Raw genomic sequence first — 25,241 nt, forward strand, 5'->3', positions numbered from 1 at the left:
ATCATGTAAACAAACTTCTGTGTGGTTTAGTTTACTAACAGTTAACTTACCAAATTATTGTTTTTTTAAAATCTGGATTTATAATATATGTTAATTTGTGTTTGGGACGCTGAATATTATTGACATGTACTTTTGTATGTATAGAAGCCATTGGGCATGGTCAAGTTAATTATGTATTATGCCTTGGGCATTAGGTATTCATATTCTAAAAAACCATGTATTTCTTTAAGTAAGAAAACCAAATAAAAGAGCTGCATGTCAGATTTGTTTTCAACAACATTCACTTCCGGATATACGTTTAAGCTCTATACACTATTGAAAATACAAGTGTATATATTGTAGGTATGCACATCCCTGGTAAGTAATAAATGAAATGCTGTACTGCACAATAGTAATTATACCTATCTAAATAGTTTATATTTATGCATAATTAGAATTCAGAGGTACTGTGTAAATTAGGTATAAAACTGTGGTATAATGAAGCAAACACCGGTAATAACAGGCCATTTTACTATTCTCCTGAACCATTTCATATTATACAAACTGTTTGAGATTACCTCTACTTAGCATATTTTCAGCACAGTTCAAGTCCAAACTTTATTTGTTTACTTCATCCCATTTAATGTGAGCCCCCACCTCCGCCTTAGTCTTACTATATAATTTTTAATCAACTACATTTGATAGGTTCAGTGAAATCTGTGAAGGATGGTATTGGAGGTACTGTATTTGAAATACTTCTTCCATGTGTGACCTGCTTCAAACCCCCTCACCTATGTCATAACCTGACCTATTGCTCTTGTAAACAATATATGATCAGGATTCTTGTATGAGTACTAAGCTGGTAAGCTTATATCAATATCACACAAAGAGTAATATTATATATTGCAGGTGCTGTGCAAATATATCTCGCATTCTGAAACTATTTTTCAGTATCCATATTTATTGCATGATCTTCCTTTTTTTTTTTTATTACTTATAATAGTTATTTTATAAGCATGAGTATTTTTTTACAGTATAATCTTGGTTGTCCAATAGCTTTTGAAAGAAATTATGATTTGGTGAATCTACATTAGTAATCATAGAAATTCAACATAAAAGTAGCACATTTTTTTTAAAGAACAAATTGGCCAGCAATAGATAGTAGAAAGATATCTTTAAAAAACCCATGAAAAACCCCAACAACTTTATGACAAATGTTAATTATGATTATTTTTATGCTGTAGTAGCAAGAAAATCTGCTTTCTGGGGACATAGCCAAGGAGATTAATGACTTAGTTTAAAGGGTGTATACCAACAAATAAAATTTCCTGGATGACAATTGTAAAATGTGGCTAAAACTGCTACATGCAGTGTTTCAATCAGCATATACATTGTGGATGTAAATACTATCACTCCTCACCCTTAAAGTAAATCAGAAAACATTTGGGATTAAACTGCTCGTTTCAGATCCAACGGGAAGCAACTTTGACTACCCTAGTTTCACACAAAAGTTATCCTATTGTTGATTCGACCCTTTGGATGTTTTTAGTAATTAAAAAAATGTCCATGGCAAAACAAATTGAATATCGTGAATTGCAAAATAATTAAAAACACAGAAGCGGTCTCCATGGCAATGCCAGTTGCTGCAGGGAATTGCAGGGGTTGCAATAGTTCAGATTCTAGTTCAGATTAAATTACAGTAATTTACTGGCCAAATGAAGCAACATTTTATGACCGCCAGCACTGTCCCATTTATCACCAATGATGCTTATGACTGGTGCTTATATGGTATACTGCTACTTCAAGAGGAAATCTGATTCTTCCACATATGTTGCTCCTGTTTAGTAGCTACAGATCTTGTATTTTCAGTAGACAGGATAGCATATACCACATTTAATATATCAAACATATATGACGGTGTTAAAAATAGAAAATAGAAAATTTTAACTAAAGGGTGTAGATTGTCTATTACCGCACTTGAATAATCTACCACTGAGCTACATTCTGTTTTTGGTACACTGAAACTTCTGTAAACCAGAATTCCCTCAAAACCAGACGTTTTTTACCGTTTTTAAATATTAGTACAGAATAGAACATCTGTACACCTCTTAAAACCAGACTTTTTGATTGGTCCATTGGGTATCTGGTTTAGAAAGGTTTCACTGTATATTGAACATAGAAACTTGTAAAACAAATCCCAACAAATTCTACATACTAGTAATCTGGTTTAATGTTAATAATCTTTTTTCAGTTATTACTGAATGGATCTGGTTGTAGCACTGTCAGGATAAGGTAGTCAAAGCATGAGCTTAAAAATTAATTTTGCTGAATATCTCACAAATATGTTATTTTATAATTGTCTAAAGTGTGTGTAACCAAAATGTTCCACATTTTTAACACATTCTCTGCTACACCTACATACATCTATCTATTCCCAGAGCTTGATCCGACTTTTGATGGACCTTGAGTCTGTACACTAAATACATGCATCATGCTAACAAAGACTTATGTTTTAGTGACAGCTGTCAGATGTATTCGAAATAATATATAATTGGCCATAAGATTGAAATTCACTTTATCCGAGTCCTAATTAAAGTCGTTTTGTTGTGCCACAAGCAAAAGGAATGAGATGACAGTTACGGTTCTTGGTTAAATCCTGTTGGTGACAAATACCTCCTTTTGTTTTTTCCTTTTTTCTTTCTTTTTTTTTTTTTTTTTTTTTTAGCAAAATTTTGTGAGAGTAATCTCAGATGTTTTTGTGCAGACTATTTTCATTTGTTTTCTTGTAGTACCATTTATTTGTTTGTCCCATGTATTTATGACTTCCTGTCTTTGTGCACGTTTTGTCTGCTTAGCTTCTCTGCACTTAGTGTGTCTTGTCCTGTCATCTTTCAGATGCTGCACTATTCATAGGTAATGTATAGCTTCATTTGCTTTTGTCTGTTGGCTTTCTTTTGTTCATTTCTTTAGTGTTGAGGCAAGCCTTTAGAAAAATTGATCGACTGTAAACTAACCCATTTTAATAGTTGATTGGTTAGTAAGCTTTTTTAAATTATGGTTTTGAAAAAAAAGAAAAAGAAACCTAAACATACAAATACATGTACACATATTAGGTTACAGGAATCAATATTTTTTAAGGTTGGCCTGATTTGCACTGTTATGATAATACTTGATTTGTCAATGGCATTATAGTGTAATGAGTTTACTATGGAAACAGTTGGGGTGTATGGTGATCATGTTTGTAGACATACATTTAGTATGTGAAAAAGTATTGTCTCCCTATTAAAAACCCTGTGATTTTGTCCTATCTGTCCATCCACCTGTAAAAAAATAATCAGGCTCATTTTTCTTTTCTTTTTAAAAAGAAGATACTAGATTGATGGTATAATCAGACAAAGATTTCAATTTCCTTTTGCTATGTCCATTTGCCCATCGGATCTTGACTTTCTGTTCCAGCCTCTGAAAATATAAATTTTGCGTAAACCATTTACGGGTTATGCAAAAATAAATTCATTTTACGTAACCCATCATGACCAAATGATGTCATAAATTCAATGTGCGAACGAAAAGTGGGTTACACAAAATTATACTTACGTGAGCAATGAGCAAACGAAACTATCGCTCTCACAATTTTTAGAGGCCTGTTATTGTATAAGCAACTTGTCTCATTTTCATATCCATACTTTTATATCCACACTGAATTAAAGAAAGAAGCCACATAACACGGTTGATATTAATTTTGTTGATCCTGATTAATATTCCAGAATGATCAAAAACATTGGGTAAGGTTTTTATAACCTACCAGACTCAATAATTATTTCCCTCTTTTCCTAATCTTAACTGTGACTTCAGTAAACAATTTTGACAGAAAGATACTTTTCCACCCCCATCCCACTATAAGAAAGGTGAATTGATTTTTTCTTTTTCTTTTTGCAAATCCCCCCCCACAGCTCCTTACACTGTGGTTTTACATGAGTGTATATAAATATGTTCATATACTTACCATTTGTGACACCCAATAGCCGATATGTATTTTTGTGCTGGGGTGTCGTTAAACAAACATTCAATCAATCAATCAATCTTTTTGCAAATCTTAAAAATGCATGCTCTGTTTTACAACTTCAGCAAAAACAAAACAAAACCTTTTGTTTGGGGATTGAGATGGGTACATTCCCATGTTTCCTCTTTTTATAGTAAACCTATTTATTTTTGCAGATTCTAGCAGCAGTCCCAGCCCAGTGCTGTCCGATCAGCCGGGGCCGCTGAGTAGAAGTGTGAAACTGCGAGTCTCACGAACATGTAAATACTTTCTGTTTCAGTCTTGTGTCGACTGAATGGCTGGCCTTTTCAGGCTTTGTTGTGTTGCTGTGCTGTTTTCTGCATGCAGTTTATAGGCTGGGGCTCACTTGCATAGTTTACAGCTTTCTAGTCGCAGTCTAGTGTGTATCTATTCCTGTTTCAGCCTCTTGTTTACTCTTAACCATGTTTTTATTTGTCGTAATCTAGCATTTATCTTTCCTATTTCAGTTCGTATTTAATCTTAACTGAGTTTTGTTTGTCACCATTCTCAGATAACAATTTCAAAATGTATTACAACAAGAATGTTTTATACAGATAAAGTGTTACTGGGTATGTTTGATTTCTTATAGTGAAACTTAATACTATTTGTCTGAATTGTGTCAGATTAAAGTCAAACCTTTTCAGCTAGCTATTTGTAGAAACATTTTGTGGTCTAGAATTTCATGAAAAAAATATAGTACAAAATACAAGTGTAGTTTCTTTTCATTGGCTTTCATAAGGTTGTTTCAGTAAGTGTTTTTTTTAAACTGTACTCAATATATACATGTGTGTGTGTGTGTGTATGTATATATATATATATATATATATATATATATATATATATATATATATATATATATATATATATATATATATATATATATATTGCCTGTGCAGTTTCAGATTTGGGTATTTTAAACCAGTCATGCAATCTTCTATTTAATAGAGACATTTTTCTGTGTTAACAGATGAATAATGATGATGAATGTAGGGATATGTATTAAAGATGAAAATAGTTGGTGTTACCTGTATATATTTTTGATAGTATGTATATTAAAAAGCTAAAACATTTTAACTGTTAAATCCTACATGGCCTCATGATTGAAGTTTCACAACTTTTTTTTATTATTATGCTAACATTGACAGTATATTATTAAAAATGTATTTGACTAGGTTAGTTCATCCGAGAAATGTTATACCAGTTACGACCAGTATTTGTGATTACAGTTTTGTTCAAGTATTTTAGTTTACGTCTCCAGTTTAAGAATGACTTCTATGGTCAGACTACAAATAGCAACTATTTATATTTTGTGTGCAGGATACATCACATTTATTTACTCAGCTAACTGACAGCAAATTAATTAATTTTATAAATTGTGTCTTTCTAATACAAAACATTTTTATTTCTAGCTACATGTTTACATAATACTGTTTATTCTTTTTCTTGCATACCGGCCTCGGTGGCGTCGTGGCAGGCCATCGGTCTACAGGCTGGTAGGTACTGGGTTCGGATCCCAGTCGAGGCATGGGATTTTTAATCCAGATACCGACTCCAAACCCTGAGTGAGTGCTCCGCAAGGCTCAATGGGTAGGTGTAAACCACTTGCACCGACCAGTGATCCATAACTGGTTCAACAAAGGCCATGGTTTGTGCTATCCTGCCTGTGGGGAGCGCAAATAAAAGATCCCTTGCTGCCTGTCGTAAAAAAGAGTAGCCTATGTGGCGACAGCGGGTTTCCTCTAAAAAAATGTGTGTGGTCCTTAACCATATGTCTGATGCCATATAACCGTAAATAAAATGTGTTGAGTGCGTCGTTAAATAAAACACTTCTTTCTTTCTTTTTCTTGCAGATTAAATTACACTAACTGAATTAAAACATATTTTATTACTATTAATCTTCATGTACATGTACATGTACACGTACAGGATTAATATTCATAAACTAATAATAACTATCAAATTAACACCAACTGTATATCTTGTATCAGTATTATGGATTAATTCATATTAATTTATATTATTTAACACGAGTTAACCTTTAGACTACTGGATTAATTTTTAACAAAAACCACGTTGAGTGGGTACAAGTTTATAATTTTTACTCACATATATTCACTTAAATGTTTCATAAATACATGAAATAAAGTTCATATATGAATCGGTAAGTATTATTATCGTGTCTTTTTTTGTAATTTTTATTATTTTAGATCGGCTAATGGTGATTAAAATTAGGCAAAAAATCGAAAAAGTTGCGTTTACTTACGGGCATTTGTGGCCAGCTGTCCAGTATTTATGTCCATTATTCCCGATAACAGTGGTTTTCTGACCAGATTTTTTTTTTAAACCCGAACTACGATTCATATTGCAATATTTGGTAATTTTCGTTGTTGGTAAAACGATCAAATTTATTATCAAATTAGCTGTTACAATCAGCTATCGATCCCTGAAAATTACCGCGACGTGCCGCCATTGTTGTCAAGCGAAAATACTTGCCGAAAACCACTTTTTGAACTCAAAATTTCAAGGTATTTTCAATTGAAAAAATCAAAACAAAAACCACCATTTTGAAAAAAAATCTTTTTTCTTTAATTATATTTCCCTTTCCGGTGAGTGTCGTGTGCAAAACGGCGGGAAATATGAATTGGGGAATGCACTGTATACAGTGTACAGTATATCGACTGACGTGACGTCGGGCGAGATATCTCGCCTGCAGTAGTCAGAAGGTTAATAACAATGTTAGAACTTATATTAAACTTAAGCACTGGATAATGAACTGATTTTAAATTTTCATTCTGTGTTTTTTTGATACTGGTAAGTTAAACTGAAGCCGGAAACAATTATACATTTTCATTTGATTTAGTATACTTATATAAGAATACATGTTTTTTCTCATACACCTCTCAATAAATTAATATTTTGATTGCCATAGCAACAGTTTTATATTTTGAAATATTAATTAGTTTTTTCATCACAATTTCTTTAAAGGGGACCTAACACTAAACCAAACATGCAATTTAATTAATATGTTTGCCATCATAAATCACAACAAGCAAATACTGTGAGAACATGCCAGTCCTCACTGGGGAGTGTTTTTATCGCTATTTCCAATGTTAGCTGGAAAGTGTCGACAGTTGATGAGCTAACCTGTGACGTCATCGTTGAGTGTGCTCCTTGTTCATGAGAAGAAAACCTAAGAAACAGAATTTGCAATTTAAGCAAGCCAAGTAAAGAAGAGTTGTGCTGAGCTGATGCCAGTGGTATAATACCATATCGATTTGAACCACTTATGTCATATGTTTTACCTAGCACCGGACAGATAGTGTTAGAAGAAAATTGTGACATAGAATTGTCTACTGATGATTAAGACATTGACAATTTAGCTTGTTGTTGCAGGGATAGGAAGGTGCCAAAAGGTTGGTGTGGGGACACACACACATATATATAAATACATGTTAAAATATATACAAAATCATTGCTGCTGCTGCAAAGGGGGGGTTATATGCCCCTCTTGCCCCCCCACTTCCTACACCAGTGTGTTGTTAATAGACTTAAAAAATAAATATGAGAGCTAGTGTTAGCACTGGGAAGTGGAATGGACAGCCCTCCCTCCCCCACCCCCCAATCAGGTCTTATTTTTTTCCACCTTATATATTGGCTTGTGTTACATTTTACTATCACTATTTGGTGATTTGTTTGGGTAGTGCGCCCCCCTCCCCCCCACCCCCTCTCCAGTGAGTACAAGTCACTCCTCAGTTTAACTTGTGGTTAAACAAACAAACAAACACACTCACACACACAACCATGTACAGGTAAGGACAAAAGGACATCGCATAAATTCCTAAAGAACAAAAAACATGTTAAAAATGATATTGTTAATTTTTACCATGAAGTAGGTAGCACATTCAATAAAATAATAGTATGTGATGTTTTTCATACCACATACTTTCAGAATTTTATAACTTGGCAAATTAGATGCAAATGAATCACTTAGACATGTCTTTGGAGTGTAGTGAATGTAAACATTGATGCTGTAAATAGACAACATATTGCAATGTCATTTAGCTATTTGATGAATCACAAAATTTATTTGGCATATGTTACATATAACTTGTACATGTAGACATAGGACATATTAATATTTTAGGGTTTTATTTTATAAACAAAAGTTTTGTTTACTCATTTCTTCATGATACTGGAAATAAAATAAACCCAATTGTCTACAAATACATGTACATGTATGTAAACATTTTATAATATTTGTAACCATGGTAACACTGATTCATAAACTATTTTTGTATAAATTATTTCAAATAAGCAATACCTACAACTTTTTAAAATTGCACTGAACACTTACTTTCATTCAGTGAAAGTACAAGTCAAGGGAACAAAGCAGCACTTTGTTTACTCGCCATTTGGCTAGTAAATCAGAAACAAATACATGCTAACTCGTGGTTAGTACTTGTCAGGCAACATATTATTGTCAGTTATTAATATATAGATACATAAGTATTTGATGAAAACTTTTAACACCAACCTCTGTTATTTTTTATTTCACTTTTAAAGATGCAGTCACCAGCAGTGAAAACAAATTTCAATGTTATATATAATGTGTTGTAATATTTTAATATTTTTGTAAGTGAAAAAGACCAAGAAAATGTTATCTGTAAACACCCAGATATGATATATATGAGTTTAAAAAATTTGCCTTCAATTTCTCAAAATTAAAAGCATTAAATCACCAGTACACCACAAAAACAGACTGCAAGTTGTCATAATAGATGATGGTTGATATGTATACAAGTCGGCGACAGGATTTGGGTTGTTCCTTAATCATTTACTTATTTCATAGGAGGCTGATGCAAATTATTGTTATTGAATGTACAAAATAATAATTAAAAAAACCTAAGAACCCCCCAAAACCCAGAAAGCTGTTGACAAATGTTTTTTGTTTTGTTTTTACAAGGGTGTATTTATGTTATAAAAAAAGTTAGATGGAATGGGTTGTTGTGAAAGAAGAGAAAAATATAATAAGTTAAATAGAACATTTTTATTTTAAGATTTAAAAAAATAACTGCATTATTAATTAGTTAATTTAGTACATGTACTATGAATTCCAGGAAGGTATATGAACTTTAAAATAATGTTCAACAAAAAGTGTAACATTAAAACAAATATTTCAGTATTATTTTACAGAGTGTTGAGGGTTCAAGACTAAAAGTTAGTATCTCTCATGGTTTTATGTTCAGGACATTATTTTTGAATATTGGTGTATGTTAATGCAGTTACGTAATTCTTTTTATTTATTTTTTATTAAAAAATAAATAAATTCAAAATACAAACTAAATTCTAAGCTTTTGTGAACGTAGTGTATATTTTCCTTGTTATCTTTGTTTAACAGAATATTTGTTTTGATTGATAACTTTTGAAATATTTGAATGTAATAAAATTGTTTGAATTGTTGTTATTTTTAGGGTTTTTAAAATCTAACAAGAAGAAAAAAGAAAAATCAAAGAAGAAAAAGAAAGAAAAAGATGACAAAGACAGTGAATCAATGTGAGTTTTTGTTTATTTCTTGTCTTATACAAAAATTCTTTGTTGTTAGAACATTGACAAACACACATACAATTTATGGAAAAATCTTCTCACATTGGTAATGGATGCATTTACCAACTTAAACACATAACTTGTTCCTTAATTTCCCTATTAATGGACTAAAAATTAGACACTGAGACTTCAATTACTCTTCAACATTTTGTATTATTTTAATCGTCTTAACTTTTTTTTCGTTTACAGAGAAACCGAAAGTCAAGATGGTGTAAGTATTCCTATATGTTTGGTTATTTTTAATGTGGTCAGTTTATATATGTAATCACTTAAAAAATATTTTTTTGGCTAATATTTAAAAGTAAAGTACAGGCCTTGGTGGTGTCGTGGTTAAGCCGTCGAACATAAGGCTGGTAGGTACTGGGTTCGCAGCCGGAACCCAGTGCGAGTTTTAATGACTCAGTGGGTAGATGTAAGACCACTACACCATCTTCTTTCTCACTAACCACTAACAATTAACCCACTGTCCTGGACAACATCCAGATAGCTGAGGTGTGTGCCCAGGACAGTGTGCTTGACCCTTAATAATTGGATATAAGTGCAAAAATAAGTTGAAATGAAAAAATAAAAGTAAAGTAATTGCTAACTAAATTATGTTGAAAATATGTCAACATGAAACATACTGAAGAAAATGGTTGTTATATTTCCATTTTTATTTATTTGTAAATTTTACATTTAATACACATTTTTATTTCTAGACCACACCTGAAGTTGAAGTTGATGAAGAAGGTTACCGAATACGACCGAATGATCCAATGGATAGTATCCTTTTCTTGAAAACCCCCATCCTAAATAGTTTCCCTTTTACCTTTTATTTGTTAGTTATGTGATGTGTAAATAAAAACGGGCACTTCTCTGTATCTCAGTTGCAAGTACATCCCATTTGTTTTAATAGAATAAACCCTTCATATTAGTCAGTGGTACAGTGCTTGCTCGATGTGCGGTCGGTGTGGGATCGATCCCTGTCGGTGGGCCCATTGGGCTATTTCTCATTCCGGCCAGTGCACCACAACTGGTATATCAAAGTCCGTGGTGTGTACTACCCTGTCTGTGGTATGGTACATATAAAAGATCCCTTTCTGTTAATCGAAAAGAGTAGCCCATGAAGTGGTGACAGCGGGTTTCCTCTCTCAATATCTGTGTGTCTGACGCCATATAACCATAAATACAATGTGTTGGAGTGCGTCGTTAAATAAAACTTTTTTTTTTTTTTTCTTTCCTTCATATTAGCTGCCATCTCCAGTTAATCGACAAAGTACTAGCATATATGACATCTGTTCATGAGTAATAAGGCACATTCACTTGTGAACTTATAATTGAGCTGGCCAGTGAAGAAAATGCATGGGAGTGTAATACTTTAGGTTTGATTTATGTGTAGGACAAATACTATAAAATATTTTGAAATTATTTTTTTTACACTCGTAGAAATTACAAATCACGAGATACCTATATTTAAAAAATTGCAGCAATTCCAATAGTGAAAATGACCAATGTTACAATACGTGAAAAGGTCTCAATATCAATATTTATTAGTTTTACATTTCTTAACCAAATACAGATAATGGTGACAAAAACAGCTGGTACTCGAGTGAAAGTGACTCCGATTCAGGTAATCGTGTAGTAAAATTATAAGTTAATTCATAATATTTAATTTATCCAGTAAAATGTAATATGTGATATTTCTCTACTTAGAGAATTGGCTAACTTTGCAAATTAACCAGGTCACAGTGACATGACAAAATATATATATGTATACATCATTAACATGTGTAGTACTAACAATATGAGTAACCCTTCACTAGTGATGCCGAGTATATTTTAAAAACAAAATTTTGATACTAATATTGCAAGTTTTCTTATGAATTTGTCTCGCTGTTAAAAACCCAACAAAAACAAACCCAAACACTTTTTAACATCTATAGATTTATTACTTTCATTTTATTAATCATTATAATTTTACAAAGCTCAAAATTGTATGTTATATCACAAATATATCGCTACAACATTAATACACGATTATTCAAAGTCATGATTAATATACATATTTGTTTGAAATTAAAACAGATGACTAGTTTATTCTCTTTAAATTTCCTTAACAGATTTAAATAATTTAACATTGATCTGAAATTTTAATATATATTTAATTATTTGTTTTGAACTTACAGATATGGACGAATTCCGGAAAAAAATCAAAGTCCAGATTCGTCCTTTAAGTCCTAACAGTGCTAATGCAACAGGGACAATTGAAGATATCAGGGCATCAGTGGAGGGCCTCCGCCTGTCACCAACAGCAACGGTAAATGCATACACCCATATATATATTTGCAAATAATTAAATAACACATAGCTCAACATTTTCAAACTGATCATTGACATTTATTTCATTTGGTAACCATGACTGGTATATCAAAAGCCAAAATGTCCTGTCTAAATGCAAAATATCCTTTGCTGCTAATAGTAATAGAAAACTAAACTATTGATAAATTAATAGTATTTGACACTTCAGCTTCTCTATAATTTACATCTTCTGAAAATTACAGCAAAACAGTTGTTTCATTATTTTTAGAAAAAACATGAAAATATTCGATTCCTTTAAGAAATAATAATATTTTGTGATCCGTTCATATTAAATAGCTGTTAATAATAGCATGTTTTAAATTGTCTAAACATTAAGTTTGACTTATCTTACCAATTTCACTGTTGACAAATCACTTAAAAATCAAGTCTTTTAAATACATAAGAATTTATTTTTCAGAGAAAGAAAAGTCAGTCATCAGATAAGAAGATTCGCCGGTCACAGTCTGAGTCAGATACTCTAGAGTAAGTTAATTATTTTTTAAACTTGTATATTTGCTTAGGGTGGTCATAATGTTTCATAGTTGTAGGGTACTAGTCCCAGTAGATATATATAGTGATCCACCGTGGTACCTCACAAAACCACAAACAAAAACAAAGCAAACAATGTCATTACTCTGTATAGAAGTAAGAATATTTCAATGTTAAATATAGTAGGTGCAGACATAAAATCTGATGAGTATGTGCTGATTGTTGGCGTGGCAGTAAATATTATTGTTATTTTCAGATATAATACTATAACTGAATACTTAGCAATTTGTGTAAAGTATACATATAGAGGTACTTACTACTTGATTGCTTTTCATGATGTACAGTAGAACCATAATTGTGGCCTGGTGAAAATAATTTTTTAGTTGGTTTAGTAAGAAAATCAGAATTGTTAAATCAAATTGGTGTTTTGTTGTTAGCAATATTTAATTCTGTAAATAAGAACTATTATTCCAAGTGGTAATATGAAGCTTGTTTTTTTGTTTTTTCAGTAAACCCTGTCAAGACCTCTTAAATCTTGACCTTTTTGCAGCATCCAGTGCTTCCACGCCCACAGGGGCTATTAATTATAATATACCGTCACCCATGTCACTACAGACAGAAATCAACTGGAACTCATCTTCTCCCAGCACTATTACCTCTCCTAGTACATCCAACACACCACGTATGTAATATTCAATGCTTAACATTGGAATTTTATTTTATATCCCATGTCGTAAGGGGAGATAATTTCTTCTTGAAAAATAAATAATAAAAGATTTATTTTGTTTTGAGAAAGTGCATTTTTTAATAAAATATTAAAAAAATTAATTATTGTTTGCGATGAACAAGTTGTTTAGGTTAAGATATGTACATGTAGCTGTTACAGTTTTGGCTATGAAAACCTTCATGATTTTATCTGGTCTGGTTTAGTAAGTTTATTTTAAAAGTGCATTGATCCTTATGTTTAATGTCTTATTTGTCAGTTATATTGTAAAATGTTTTGTTTTTTTGGACATTGTAGATTTTGATTTATTTAGTCCCAGTCCAGACGTTCCAGACAGCAGTATAACAGGGAAGACAACTCCATTAGGTTCAAGTTTTATTTCATCACCACCAACTGTTCCTGGTCCCTCAACATCAATAGCCAGACCACCGTCTAGAAACAAAGGAATAATACCTCAGGTATCGCCATAAACAAATCTTCTAATTTGTGAATGAGACAATTGTACAGTGGTTGTTGGTATGATGGTTTTTAGTCCACTACTGGTACAACTGTAGGTGACTATAGGATTAATCTGTGTCCTGTCTGTCTGTCTATCTGTCTGTCCATATGACTCTCCATCAGTCCATCTACAGCTTTCCAGATGTTTTTTTTCACAATGCCTTGAGATATTGAGATGAAATTTTGTGTATAGCTTTTGTTACAGTTACAGATCAAGTTTAACTTTCATGGTGATTTACCCAATTTTGAGAGAGTTATGGCCCTTGAATTTAGGAGAAACAAAAATCTTTTTTCTGGATTTTTATTTTGCAATGTCTCAAGATATTGAGCAGAAATGTTGTGTATAGCTTTAGAATGTACTGTCACAGATCATGTTTGACTTTCATAGTGATTTATTCATCATTGAAGTTAGGAGATACAAAGATTTGTTAGTCCTGGTAAGGGACATGTATTTCTTTAGCAGGACTCTTAGAATGCTTGTTTGGTGTTGTCATGAGGTTAAAAATCCTTAGCTGGTTTGTTAAAAAGTTTTCTTTAACACATTAAAAACATGTCACAAACTTCACCTGTTCTGACACCAAATAGCTGCTCAATATACAAGTGTGCTTAAATATTGTTGAACATTCTTTATTTTCTTCCTTATAATTAACAGAATATTTGGAGAAAAGGTATGTTTTTAAATGAGCTTGTTTCATTAGGACCAGAACACAGCTGATGTAAATACTCTGAATGCATGCAGCAGCTACAACACATGCAAGAGCTGGACTGCATGCATACACCGCATCCAGTGAATGAGCCCTTGTTGAGGAATTGCCATTTGCGCTGTTATCTGTATTTAACAATTCAATTTACCACTGTTGGCACATTCATGTTATTCATTGATGCATTTACCCATATGGTTTAACTATATTATCATTGTGTTGTCTAATTCATTCATACTGGTGTGTTTGATCATCCATCCATTATCCATCCATCCAATCATTAATTCATTCATTACAGCTTTCCAAATATTCCATCCATCCATCCATCCTTCCATCCATCCATCCATCCATCCATCCATCCATCCATCCATTTATCATTAATTCATTTACATTGCAGCTTTCCAAACAAGCCAGTCAGGGCAGTCCTGTTGCCCCAGTGTCTCGGTCAGAGAGCGGATGTAGTGTAACATTTAACACGACCTCCATGCCGATAGGGTCATCTCGAGGACCCAGTCCTTTGACCATCGGCATGTCCGACAACATTCCACTGGCAGTGGCGTTCACAGAGACCGTCAATGCTTATTTCAAGGGCCATGATGCCACCAAGTAAGATTTACTCTGTTGGTACTTTATTGAAGAACAGTCATATAATCCTCTGTTTTTGTTTTTTAGGAAAGGCAAATGAGGTTGCAGGTTTAAAAAACAATTTCCAAAAGCAGTCAAAATGGTTGCTGTGCCTGCCCTATAATACATACAATATTTTATTTAACTTGTGGCATTTCATAGCTGGGGCTTCTAGAATTAAAAAAAAATCTACTAACCATGGGATCAGTGATTTAAAAAATGTACTACCACAATTAAAAATTCACTAGCCCTACTTTACAATAGTAATAATCGGATAAAGAGGGAGATAGAGCTTAAAACACTAACATTGGGGTTGGGGTGGGTCAGGATATTCATATTTACAAAATAGACTTAACTGTAACATTTGTCCAAAAAAACAATTCACTAGCTGTCGGGCATAGCAATAGCAGTTATTTACTAGCCCAACATTAAATATCACTAGCCATGGGAGTGGGGCTACCATAATCTAGAAGCTCTGTTCATAGCAGTCACGTCACATTTCTTTTGGCTGGATAACACCCCCTCAACTAAAACCCCATGTGTATGAGTTATTTGAATTCTCACGTAAATGGATTATACTAAAACCCAACCGATATGGGTTATATCAAACACCATTTATATAAATTATATGCACATAGGTTATATATGTTTTTTGGGGGGGTTTTCAAACTCCCCCACAACTGGATGTCGGATTTGAGTGTGTTTGTATTTCTGGCACAAACATGTGCAACAAAATACTCCAAAATGTTGTGTTTTTTTGCATCCTTGAAAACTCTTTTTCAGTGGCTATCATGTACAGCTAATGTCACTTGAGTCTGTGTAGATTTTGATGCATCTGTCTAACATCTAACATGTCTTCTTTTTCACCACACAGGGATTTATCTCGGGTGTTTCACTAGGGTCCCATTTTCTGATGGGATTGGCAAAAATAATGCAAGAAAATCATGAAAACCTGGAATCGTTTTTCAGGCCACTGCTTGATGCAGTACACCACTGTTAAATTAATTTATTACAATTGAGATAATTAAACATAGAAATTGGGAATTTTCAGGGCCACTTTCTTCCATGTTTGGACCCACAGAACACCTGGATGAATCCCTACTCACAACTTTTTGTTTTGGTTTGCTTCTGGTTGTTGCTTGACATTTAGTTTGTGAAAACTTTCAAATAGATCTGAATAAGCTCTAATTGATATGTCATTGTGGCATTTATATTGAGATTTAAATACCTTTTAAAGTAGTTTTGTGTCTTACTCAGTTTAGATAGGATACTTGTAGGAAGCAATATGTTTAGTCTAACAAAGAAGGCTCTGGAGTTGCAGTTTATAAGGTCTAACAAAATAATGAAAATCAAAGTTAAATCAGTAAATCAAACCTGTATATGTATATCTGATGTAATCAGTATATTCTATTTTTAAAATAAAGCTGATATTCTATTTTAAAAATAAAGCTGTATTCCGGTGATAATCTGTATGTATGTGGTAACATATAAGGCTTAGAAAACTAAATTCTAATCTGCTTGTAATACATACATATACATACTTATATCTGTTTGTATGTGTTATGTTTTTCTCTTCAGCATTAAAAGAGTGCTTGCATGTTACTTCACCCATCCATACCTCCTGGGTTTTTTATGGTTCTTTTGCCTCTAGTAGATGTGCCTAGCTGTTTGCACCCTTTTGTTTTTATTTCTGCCTGTAAACTCTTTTTCAGATCCATGTCTGAGGAAGATGTTGGTAGCAGGTGAATATAGAATGAGGCTTTTTGAGTTTCTCATTTATTATTAATTTTTTCTCAAGCTTTTCTCCAACACTACTCCTGTATGCCGCCTGCTTTTTCTCTAAATTGTTTTGTGTATTTTCCTGGTACCCTGTTTGTCTTGTTGTCTGTAGGATTTATATATGTTTGTGTTTGGGATATTAAAATATTAAAACAAAAACAAAGGTAGACTGTTGTTAAAGAACAAACAGAAAATTACTTTCTCAGATGTTGATTGCTGTACAGTGGCGATAACACGTTTTAGAGTGACAAAAATGCTTTATTGACAATTGATTACACTCTTAAAATTTACTTAATTGATAACTGTTAACATTTAATTGATTAATAGTTTCCATTTTTAAGCAGTGTATAATAAAAACAGTTTCCTCAGGAATGATTAAACTTTGGACAAATTATTTTAAGGTTTTTATCACATTTTATTGCATTGCTTTATACCCTCATAATCTAATCAGCAATATTATAGTCCTCATTTATTTTTATATACCTGTAAATGCCAATACCATTTTAGTACTATATATATATTTTAAAAAAAAAACCATTTTAAACATTTGAGAATAATTTTAAACTTAAAATTTAATGCATGATTTACAATTTTACATTATGGCTTTGCTAATGTATTTTATATTTTATACTAAAAATAAGCATTCTTTTAAAATATCAATAGAGCTGTATTACATAAATAAAATTTGATTTGTTATGTCTATAATAAAGCCGATTTAGATAATACAACTTTTTATTAATGATCTTTGTAATAATTTGTCTTACTTGGCCTTACCTATATTAAAAAATAATAATCTGTTAGCAAGCTAAAAATACTCTGATTGTTGTGAACACAGCTATGAATGAAGCACGAAGTTTTCTTGAAAATAAAAAATAAAAACCATCTCTGGGAGCACCTGATTGTTTGCTTGTTCAGTAGAACCTATGTTTTGTGGTGTTTCTGTTCTGTTTCTTTTTATGTTTCGACTTTACCGTGTCACATTTAGTCTTTGTATATATGTTGGGTCTTCCATGTCATTGTAATCATAGCGTTTGATCACACATGTTTAGTCTGTTGATTGTAACAAGTTTTTAAATATATTTTCAGATGTGTTGTAAGAATTGCTGGCAATGTAATGATGTCTTTCCCAGCTGGAGTAGTGAAAGTCTTCACAGAAAATCCATCACCTGCTATGCTTAGTTTTAGAATAAAGAATATTTCCAAGTTGGAAAACATAACTCCAAATTCAGAACTTATTGTTCAGTGAGTTTTATTTATTTTAGGGCTGAATTTACAAAGCCTGTTTTTGTCTTACACATGTGTAACTACATACGTTTACAATGCTTAAACACCTGTTTTTGTCTTACACATGTGTAACTACATACATTTACAATGCTTAAACACCCATGTTTAAGTAAAACAGGCGTCGTAAATTCAGCCCTGAATGTTTAGTCATTAGGCTAGCAAGTAGCTGAGAACAAAAATCTGGTCCTACTGAAAATGTTGAAAATACATCACAAGCAAAAGTATAGGAAATTTATATATTGAATTCAGGCAAAGTTTTAAATGATCGTTTTTTTTTCTCTCACCTTTTCTTCTGTTAATACATTTTCACATCATATTTTGTAATAATTAATAATTTTCACTATTTTGTGAATTCATAAATACTATTATTTTTTAATTTATGATTTTTGTAGATGCGAAATTTATATTTAAATATTTAGGGGATAGCTGTTTGCAATATTAATGTTTACTTTACTGTCACAAATTATTTTTACCAGCAAGGTAGCGAAGGTAAAATTGATATTTGTGAATGATTAAACACAACGGTTATTCCCATTCTAATTTCATAAACGTCTGGGTTTTGTTTTTTCAATTTTGTTACTGTAAATAATTTTTCAGAAAGAATGCAACATTAACACAAACTTGTCCATTGTTTTAACTTCTGTAACCTGTAATTAGAATAATGATAAACTATTTATTCACGAGTACACTGATTGTGTCATTGCAGAGATGCATCTGAGAGTAGCAGTTTTCAACATGTCTACACATTTCACATGTCTGCTCTGGTTGACCACCTTCGTCAGCAAGGAGAACAGAACAAATCAGCGTCATACTTCAATGTAGACATACTCAAATATCAAGTAAGTTTGAATATAGACATACTCAAATATCAAGTAAGTTCGAATATAGACATACTCAAATATCAAGTAAGTTCGAATATAGACATACTCAAATATCAAATAAGTTTGAATATAGACATACTCAAATATCTTGTAAGTTTGAATATAGACATACTCAAATATCAAGTAAGTTCGAATATAGACATACTCAAATATCAAGTAATTTTAATCATAGACATACTCAACTATCAAGTACGTTTGAATATAGACATACTCAAATATCAAGTAAGTTCGAACATCACCATCATGTTATTTCAAAAACAATGTTGGTTTTTGGTTTTTTTTTTTTAAATATTTATTATTCACAGAAACATAGGTGATGTCAGGATTAGGGAGCCGTGATTCATCACCATACATGTTTTCGTCTTTTACTTTACCTAAATGGGGGAAAATACTTGTCTAATCATGTTATTAATATAGCAGTTATGTTTGTGGAATTGTTTTTATTATTTCTTGTGCAATGTTTACAGTATGTATTATTTGCCAAAGCATCCTTGTTCTGTCACAGTAGTTTAATATTAGTTATAGGATTCTTTCCTTCCATCAAGATCGAAATAAGATCTTTATTAATCATTAAAAAATATTTATAAGCATGCAAGTAATTAGTTGTACATGATTGAAATAAAGAAAATAAGAAAATGTATTCTATGTAATATTAAATTGATATTTTGAGCTCTTACTAACACCCTGCTTGGTTTAAAGAAAAAAAAAATTCTTGCTTTATGATATCCTGATGAATTACATTTTAAGATATTTAAGGATTGTCTGTTATTTCTTTTATATCAGGGTATGAAAAAAATAATCATCCGCAAACTGTGAATCGGCGAAATGAACAAACTCTTGTTGCTACGTCTGGACCAATGGGATGATGTTATATTATAATGAATCTAACAAAAATTTAATTATTTGTGTTTTAAGGTAAAAACTTATCCTGGTGTTGAAAGTACACCATTGCCGCTGGTGGTATACTGGAAGTGTGATGAGACCAACACAGATTACCGTCTAGACTACCGCTACAACTCATCATCCATGAGCACGCTGTCCACACTGAAGAATGTCACAGTAGCCGTGAACATCACTGGAGGGGTTACCAAGATGCAAAGCATCCCATCTGGCCAATGGTTTGTTTGTATTATTATTATTATTATGTGAGATATAGCACAAGAACGTTTAGATGGGTTGTCTTACACTGATCTTTCTCCACAAATTAAAACTGCATTGTAGATTGCCACCCCTCATCAGCAGAGGCTATATACACAGTCGCTGTACGCAATATTTAACCCAGTAAATGTAGCCCAGTGGAAAAGTGTCTGCCTGATGTGTGGTCAGTCTAGGATCGATCCCCGTCGGTGGGCCCATTGAGTTATTTCTTGTTCTAGCCAGTGCAAAACGACTGGTATATCGATGGCTGTGGTATGTGCTATTCTGTCAATTGGGTGGTGCATATAAAATATCCCTTGCTACTAATAGAAAAAATATAACGGGATTCTTTTCTAAGACTATATCAGAATTACCAAATGGTTGACATCCAGTAGCCTATGATTAATAAATAAATGTGTTCTAGTTGTGTCATTAAACAAAGCAAACTTTTGTTTAAAAACTAAATGAAAGATGTGTAAAATGTGCAACACCAACGTCCAATATATATCAACATTTTTGCTATCTTCATAATGTGGACTACATATTCCATTAATTTTTGTTATTATATTTTGCTAGATATTTATTTTATTTTATCTTACATAGACTGGAGCAGCTACAAGTTTGCACCAGTTTGTGCAGCAGTGGTTCAGAAACACTGCAGTATACAACAAGCATTCTGAGAGTACTGCTAAAGCAATACATGTCCCCTACCGAACCTAAGAATTTTTCATATCTCCTAAGTTCAAGGGCCATAACTCCATCAAAAGGAGTTAAATCACCATGAAAATCAAACTTGATCTGTAACAATATCTCAAGGCCTTCTGAAAAAACCTGTTCAGATAGATAGATAACTATAGTTTAACATGCTCATATACAACTAGGGTTTCGAACACGCCCATCCTGAGTCTGACCTCCAATAAGATCGGTGGCCTGAAACGTGACAAAGAACGTTCAGAAACTAATTTTCACATATCCTAAGTTCAAGAGCCATAACTCCATAAAAAAATGGGTATATCACCATGAAAGTCAAACTTGATCTGTAACAGTACATGATAAAGCTATACAAAAAATTTCAGCTCAATATCTCGAGGCATTCTAAAAAACCCATCAGGAAAACTATTTGTTGGCCAGATGGACAAACAGACAGACAGAAGAACATAGATGAAACCTGTAGTCACCTCTGGTTGGACCAATAGGGGACTAATAACCTCACTACCTGTTGAGCCAGTAAACTTGACACATCTATGGCTCCAAACCTTATACAAATATTTAGGCAGTCATGCCTGAACCTTATTATTACAACAAAATCTATAATATAATACACAATAGCATTTTAATAGTTTTCTATCATTAGACCATTTCTCTTTTGTTTTGTACTGCCTTATTTGTACTTACGCGATGCCACACTTTGCAATGATTGTTTTGCCTTCAGATCCAGTCGACCACCATACACACATCGTGCTAAATATTGGACGTTAAACATATTGTCATGAAACCTGCTACATTTTTTCATTAGGAGCAAGGGACCTTTTATATGCACCATCCAACAGACAGGATAGCACATACCACAGCCTTTGATATACCAGTTGTGGTGCACTGGCGAGAGCGAGAACTGATATTTAGTACCATTGTGTTAAAATGTATTGAGAAAGTTGCTGTACTCCATTAACTGTTGTAAGAAAATGTAGGCATCTTTTTCTTTCTATTTCTTTTTCTTCTTTAATTTTTTTTTTCTTAATTTTTTATTTTTATTTAATTTTTATTGTTTTATTGTGGCAGGAGTGAAGAACATAACCGAGCCACCTGGAAACTAAATGATATCTCTGAAGTGAGTGAAGAAGCCACCCAGGGCTGTATACGTGCCAAGTTTGAGCTGAAGTCAGGGCCCAGTATACCATCAACAACAGCCTTACAGTTTGCTTCAGATGGGAGCACCATTTCGGGGGTGGAATTTGAGTTGGTTGGATCTGGTTACAGGATATCTTTAGCCAAGAAAAGATTTGCATCAGGTTGGTAACAGCAGGCCTGTCCTAAAGATATATTTATTTTGTCCAAATATCAAACCAGCTACTTGTGTTCTATGGATTCTTTGGATTTGGTAGTATTAACATGCTTCTATCCAATGAAGATTCAGGCTCATCCATCCTAGTCAAAACCTTTGATTTCACCAGAATCTTTGGATTCATTCGAATATTTTCTTATTTACTGTTGCGTTATGGATGGTGCTGGTAATTGAGAGTGAGAGGCATGTGATACTAGAGTAGACTATTAGTCCATTGGACCTGGTTACAATAATTTTGTACTGTAATATAAAAAATTAATGAGATATGAGAACAGTAGTCATTATAATTTTCCACATTTTTATATGTACAAAATTTTTGCATTAATTAGGGACATCATGGGTATTTACCTTATAGTTTCGATGCATTTAATGAAGGATAATTATGTTGTGTTTTGTTATTACATTGTTTATTTCATTATATGTAGAGTAATAATTTTTAATGCTTAATAGACAGAAGGCCACATGGTAGATTAGTGTACTACTATTTGTGTAACCTTCTTTAAATAAAAGTTATTATTATTATTATTATTATTATTATTATTCATCCCATCCAAATGTTTGCATATTAGGAGATAACCATATGAAGTTTTTAGATTTGTGGGTGTTATTGTCTATTTGATCCCGCAAATGTCATTTTTGACCGAAAGTGTTAGCCTGACATTTGCGGGCATCAAATAGACAATAACACCTGCAAATCTAAAATCTCAATATGGTTATGTCCATTGTAAACTGAATTGTTTTTCCATGGAACTAACTGTATATTTGATATTTCTTGAAAAAAATACCTAGCTACAATCTAACTGTAGACCCTTGAATCATCAACTTCGCCTGTTCCAATTGTTGATGATGTCACTTTCTAATGACGTCATTAGCTTTCCAGGTGTTATTTTCATTTGATCCCAGAACACACTCGCCATCCGTTTACAATTTGTCTTAATTATTCTCATAGTTCTCAGTGGGTTGTTTGAAAGGATCAGTTGTTTCATATCATATGGCTGATATTAAATGGTTGAGTAAGTCTACAAGTCAAAACAGTTGTAGATGGTGTTATTTGCTTCATGTGGATGCTTGTAAAGTAATACTATTTTGATAATGACTACTGTTCTCATATCACATCTTACATGAAAAAAAAAATATTATAGTACAAAATTACTGTATATGATTGAACCAAAATCAATGACTTTTTGCAATGGTATGAAAAGACCAAATTAGGTATGAAATGACCATGGTATGAATTGACAAACAACCAGTTGGAAATTTTAAAGAATAATTTAATATATTAAAGATTTAGTCAATATTATCAAAGTTTTGTTTTTCATTCTTTACTTTATTTGCACTTTTTTTTCCACCAATTGTAAAAAGAAAAATGGAATTCATTTTCTACATAAATGCATTTATAATTTACTTATGGATTGAACCTTCATACACATTTTTAACAAGACAGATTTTGTTCTATGCACTCCTCACCTCAGTTAATTACAATAATGAATTATTTCTTCTTTTTCAGGAAAGTATTATGTGGATCCTGAACCTGACTTGAAGTATGTATGATGAAGAATTCATTTAGCTGATTTAATATATTTAAAAAGACTTTTATAAACTCCTTGTTGAACTTTACAGAGAAGAAGACTGTGTCTAGAGAAGTCATCACACCATTGCATTGCTAATAGTGAAAGAAAACTAATCCTTTGTGAGGAAAATATCATTGGATAATTCATCACCACTGACTAAATGTTTGTTCAACCTGAGTGCACTTTGTTAAGTCAAAGGATATCTCCAGATTATCATCATCACTGCATAGTATCCACAGTTAACTTAATATCATGTTAGATTATCATGGTGTTACAATTATTGCTACATCAACTTCTTAACAAATTTTGTTGGACTGAGACTAAGACTGAGAAATTTTCTTTGAAAAAAAAAAAAATCTTGTTGTATTTTAAGATGATTATGATTTCAGATAATTCATTAATATTGTATCATCAACAGTTAACCGTACTATCAAAGATAGAAAGGTTACTACTATATTAAATTAATAAGTTACTTCCTTTTTGAAGATATATCTATTATTAATGTCTTCAGATTGGTTATTACCATGGAATCACTAATAATTATTCACCTTTTAATGTGAATGAGCTTTAACTTGCTAAGGTGGGGATACATTTAAGAGGTGGTCACAACTGCTTTGCTAAGGCAGGCTTTTCTTAGAGAAATTGATGCCATTACATTGCCAACCACTACCTTAATTGCATCTTGCATCTTAATATGATGTCTCCATCACCACTAAATTACCAACAGTTATATCTCGTTATTTAATTTTTTTTAAATATATTAGTTTTAGTGTCCCTACTTTTCACATGGATTTTGTTTGGAATATGTTTTGTACTAACATCAAATTATACCTAAACCCATGTTAACCATGTTTGAATATCACATACTCAATGTCCCCTCTTCCCGCCCCACGATTAATATATTGTTTTAGTTCAAACAAAGTCATTAATCTTTTCTTCTTCTTTTTTTCTGACTGAATTTGTAGATTTCACCTTGATTAGACTGGATTCTTAAACAAGGTTGAGTTATCAGCTGATTTGTTGTATTCATGTTATTTAATATCTTTCTGCTATATTTGTTATGTACTTGAGAAGTTAAAATTACAAGAGTATGCTCCAATTGCCTAATTGTAAGTGTTACAAATCATCATGGCAAGTTGTACCTTGAAAACTTGAGAATAAATTATATATATATATGTATATATATATATATATATATATATATATATATATATATATATATATATATATATATATATATATATATATATATATATATATATATATGTATAAATATATACACACAGTGAAACTTCTCTAAACCGGACCCTCAGTAAACCGGAATTCCCTCAACACCGAACTATTTTCACAGTCACGCGTTTTACGCAGCTTTAACCACTGAAATAAACCCCTGAAAACCGGAAACCCCTCTATTCTGAATCCTGAACGAATTTCCGGGTCCCGTTTTGTTTATTCAATACAGATTTTACCTCTGAAGACCGAACAATTAAAAACTCTGAAGGAGTGTCGCC

General features: G+C 32.3%; 1 protein-coding gene across 5 annotated transcripts in view; it reads left to right on the forward strand.

Moving 5' to 3' along the window:
• Positions 1-24,970, forward strand: part of LOC121376398 (F-BAR domain only protein 2-like) — a 37,986-nt gene extending 13,016 nt beyond the window's left edge. Inside the window, exons 12-28 of one of the 5 annotated variants that reach the window (XM_041504251.1) lie at positions 685-717; positions 4,195-4,278; positions 9,511-9,592; positions 9,833-9,854; positions 10,342-10,405; positions 11,202-11,252; positions 11,809-11,939; positions 12,399-12,463; positions 12,979-13,151; positions 13,491-13,651; positions 14,790-14,998; positions 16,729-16,758; positions 17,882-18,037; positions 18,786-18,918; positions 19,876-20,078; positions 21,877-22,106; positions 23,667-24,970. In XM_041504251.1, coding sequence (XP_041360185.1) covers positions 685-717; positions 4,195-4,278; positions 9,511-9,592; positions 9,833-9,854; positions 10,342-10,405; positions 11,202-11,252; positions 11,809-11,939; positions 12,399-12,463; positions 12,979-13,151; positions 13,491-13,651; positions 14,790-14,998; positions 16,729-16,758; positions 17,882-18,037; positions 18,786-18,918; positions 19,876-20,078; positions 21,877-22,106; positions 23,667-23,710 — 1,871 coding nt within the window. In that variant the 3' untranslated portion in view covers positions 23,711-24,970. Of the gene's footprint in view, positions 1-684; positions 718-2,874; positions 2,893-4,194; positions 4,279-9,510; positions 9,593-9,832; positions 9,855-10,341; positions 10,406-11,201; positions 11,253-11,808; positions 11,940-12,398; positions 12,464-12,978; positions 13,152-13,490; positions 13,652-14,789; positions 14,999-16,728; positions 16,759-17,881; positions 18,038-18,785; positions 18,919-19,875; positions 20,079-21,876; positions 22,107-23,666 lie in introns of all 5 variants that reach the window. The other 4 variants (XM_041504252.1, XM_041504253.1, XM_041504257.1 and 1 more) reach the window with 4 other exon arrangements.
• Positions 24,971-25,241: the final 271 nt, after the last annotated feature.

The sequence above is a fragment of the Gigantopelta aegis genome, chromosome 6 (assembly GCF_016097555.1).
Source record: "Gigantopelta aegis isolate Gae_Host chromosome 6, Gae_host_genome, whole genome shotgun sequence".
Lineage (NCBI taxonomy): Eukaryota > Metazoa > Mollusca > Gastropoda > Neomphalida > Peltospiridae > Gigantopelta > Gigantopelta aegis.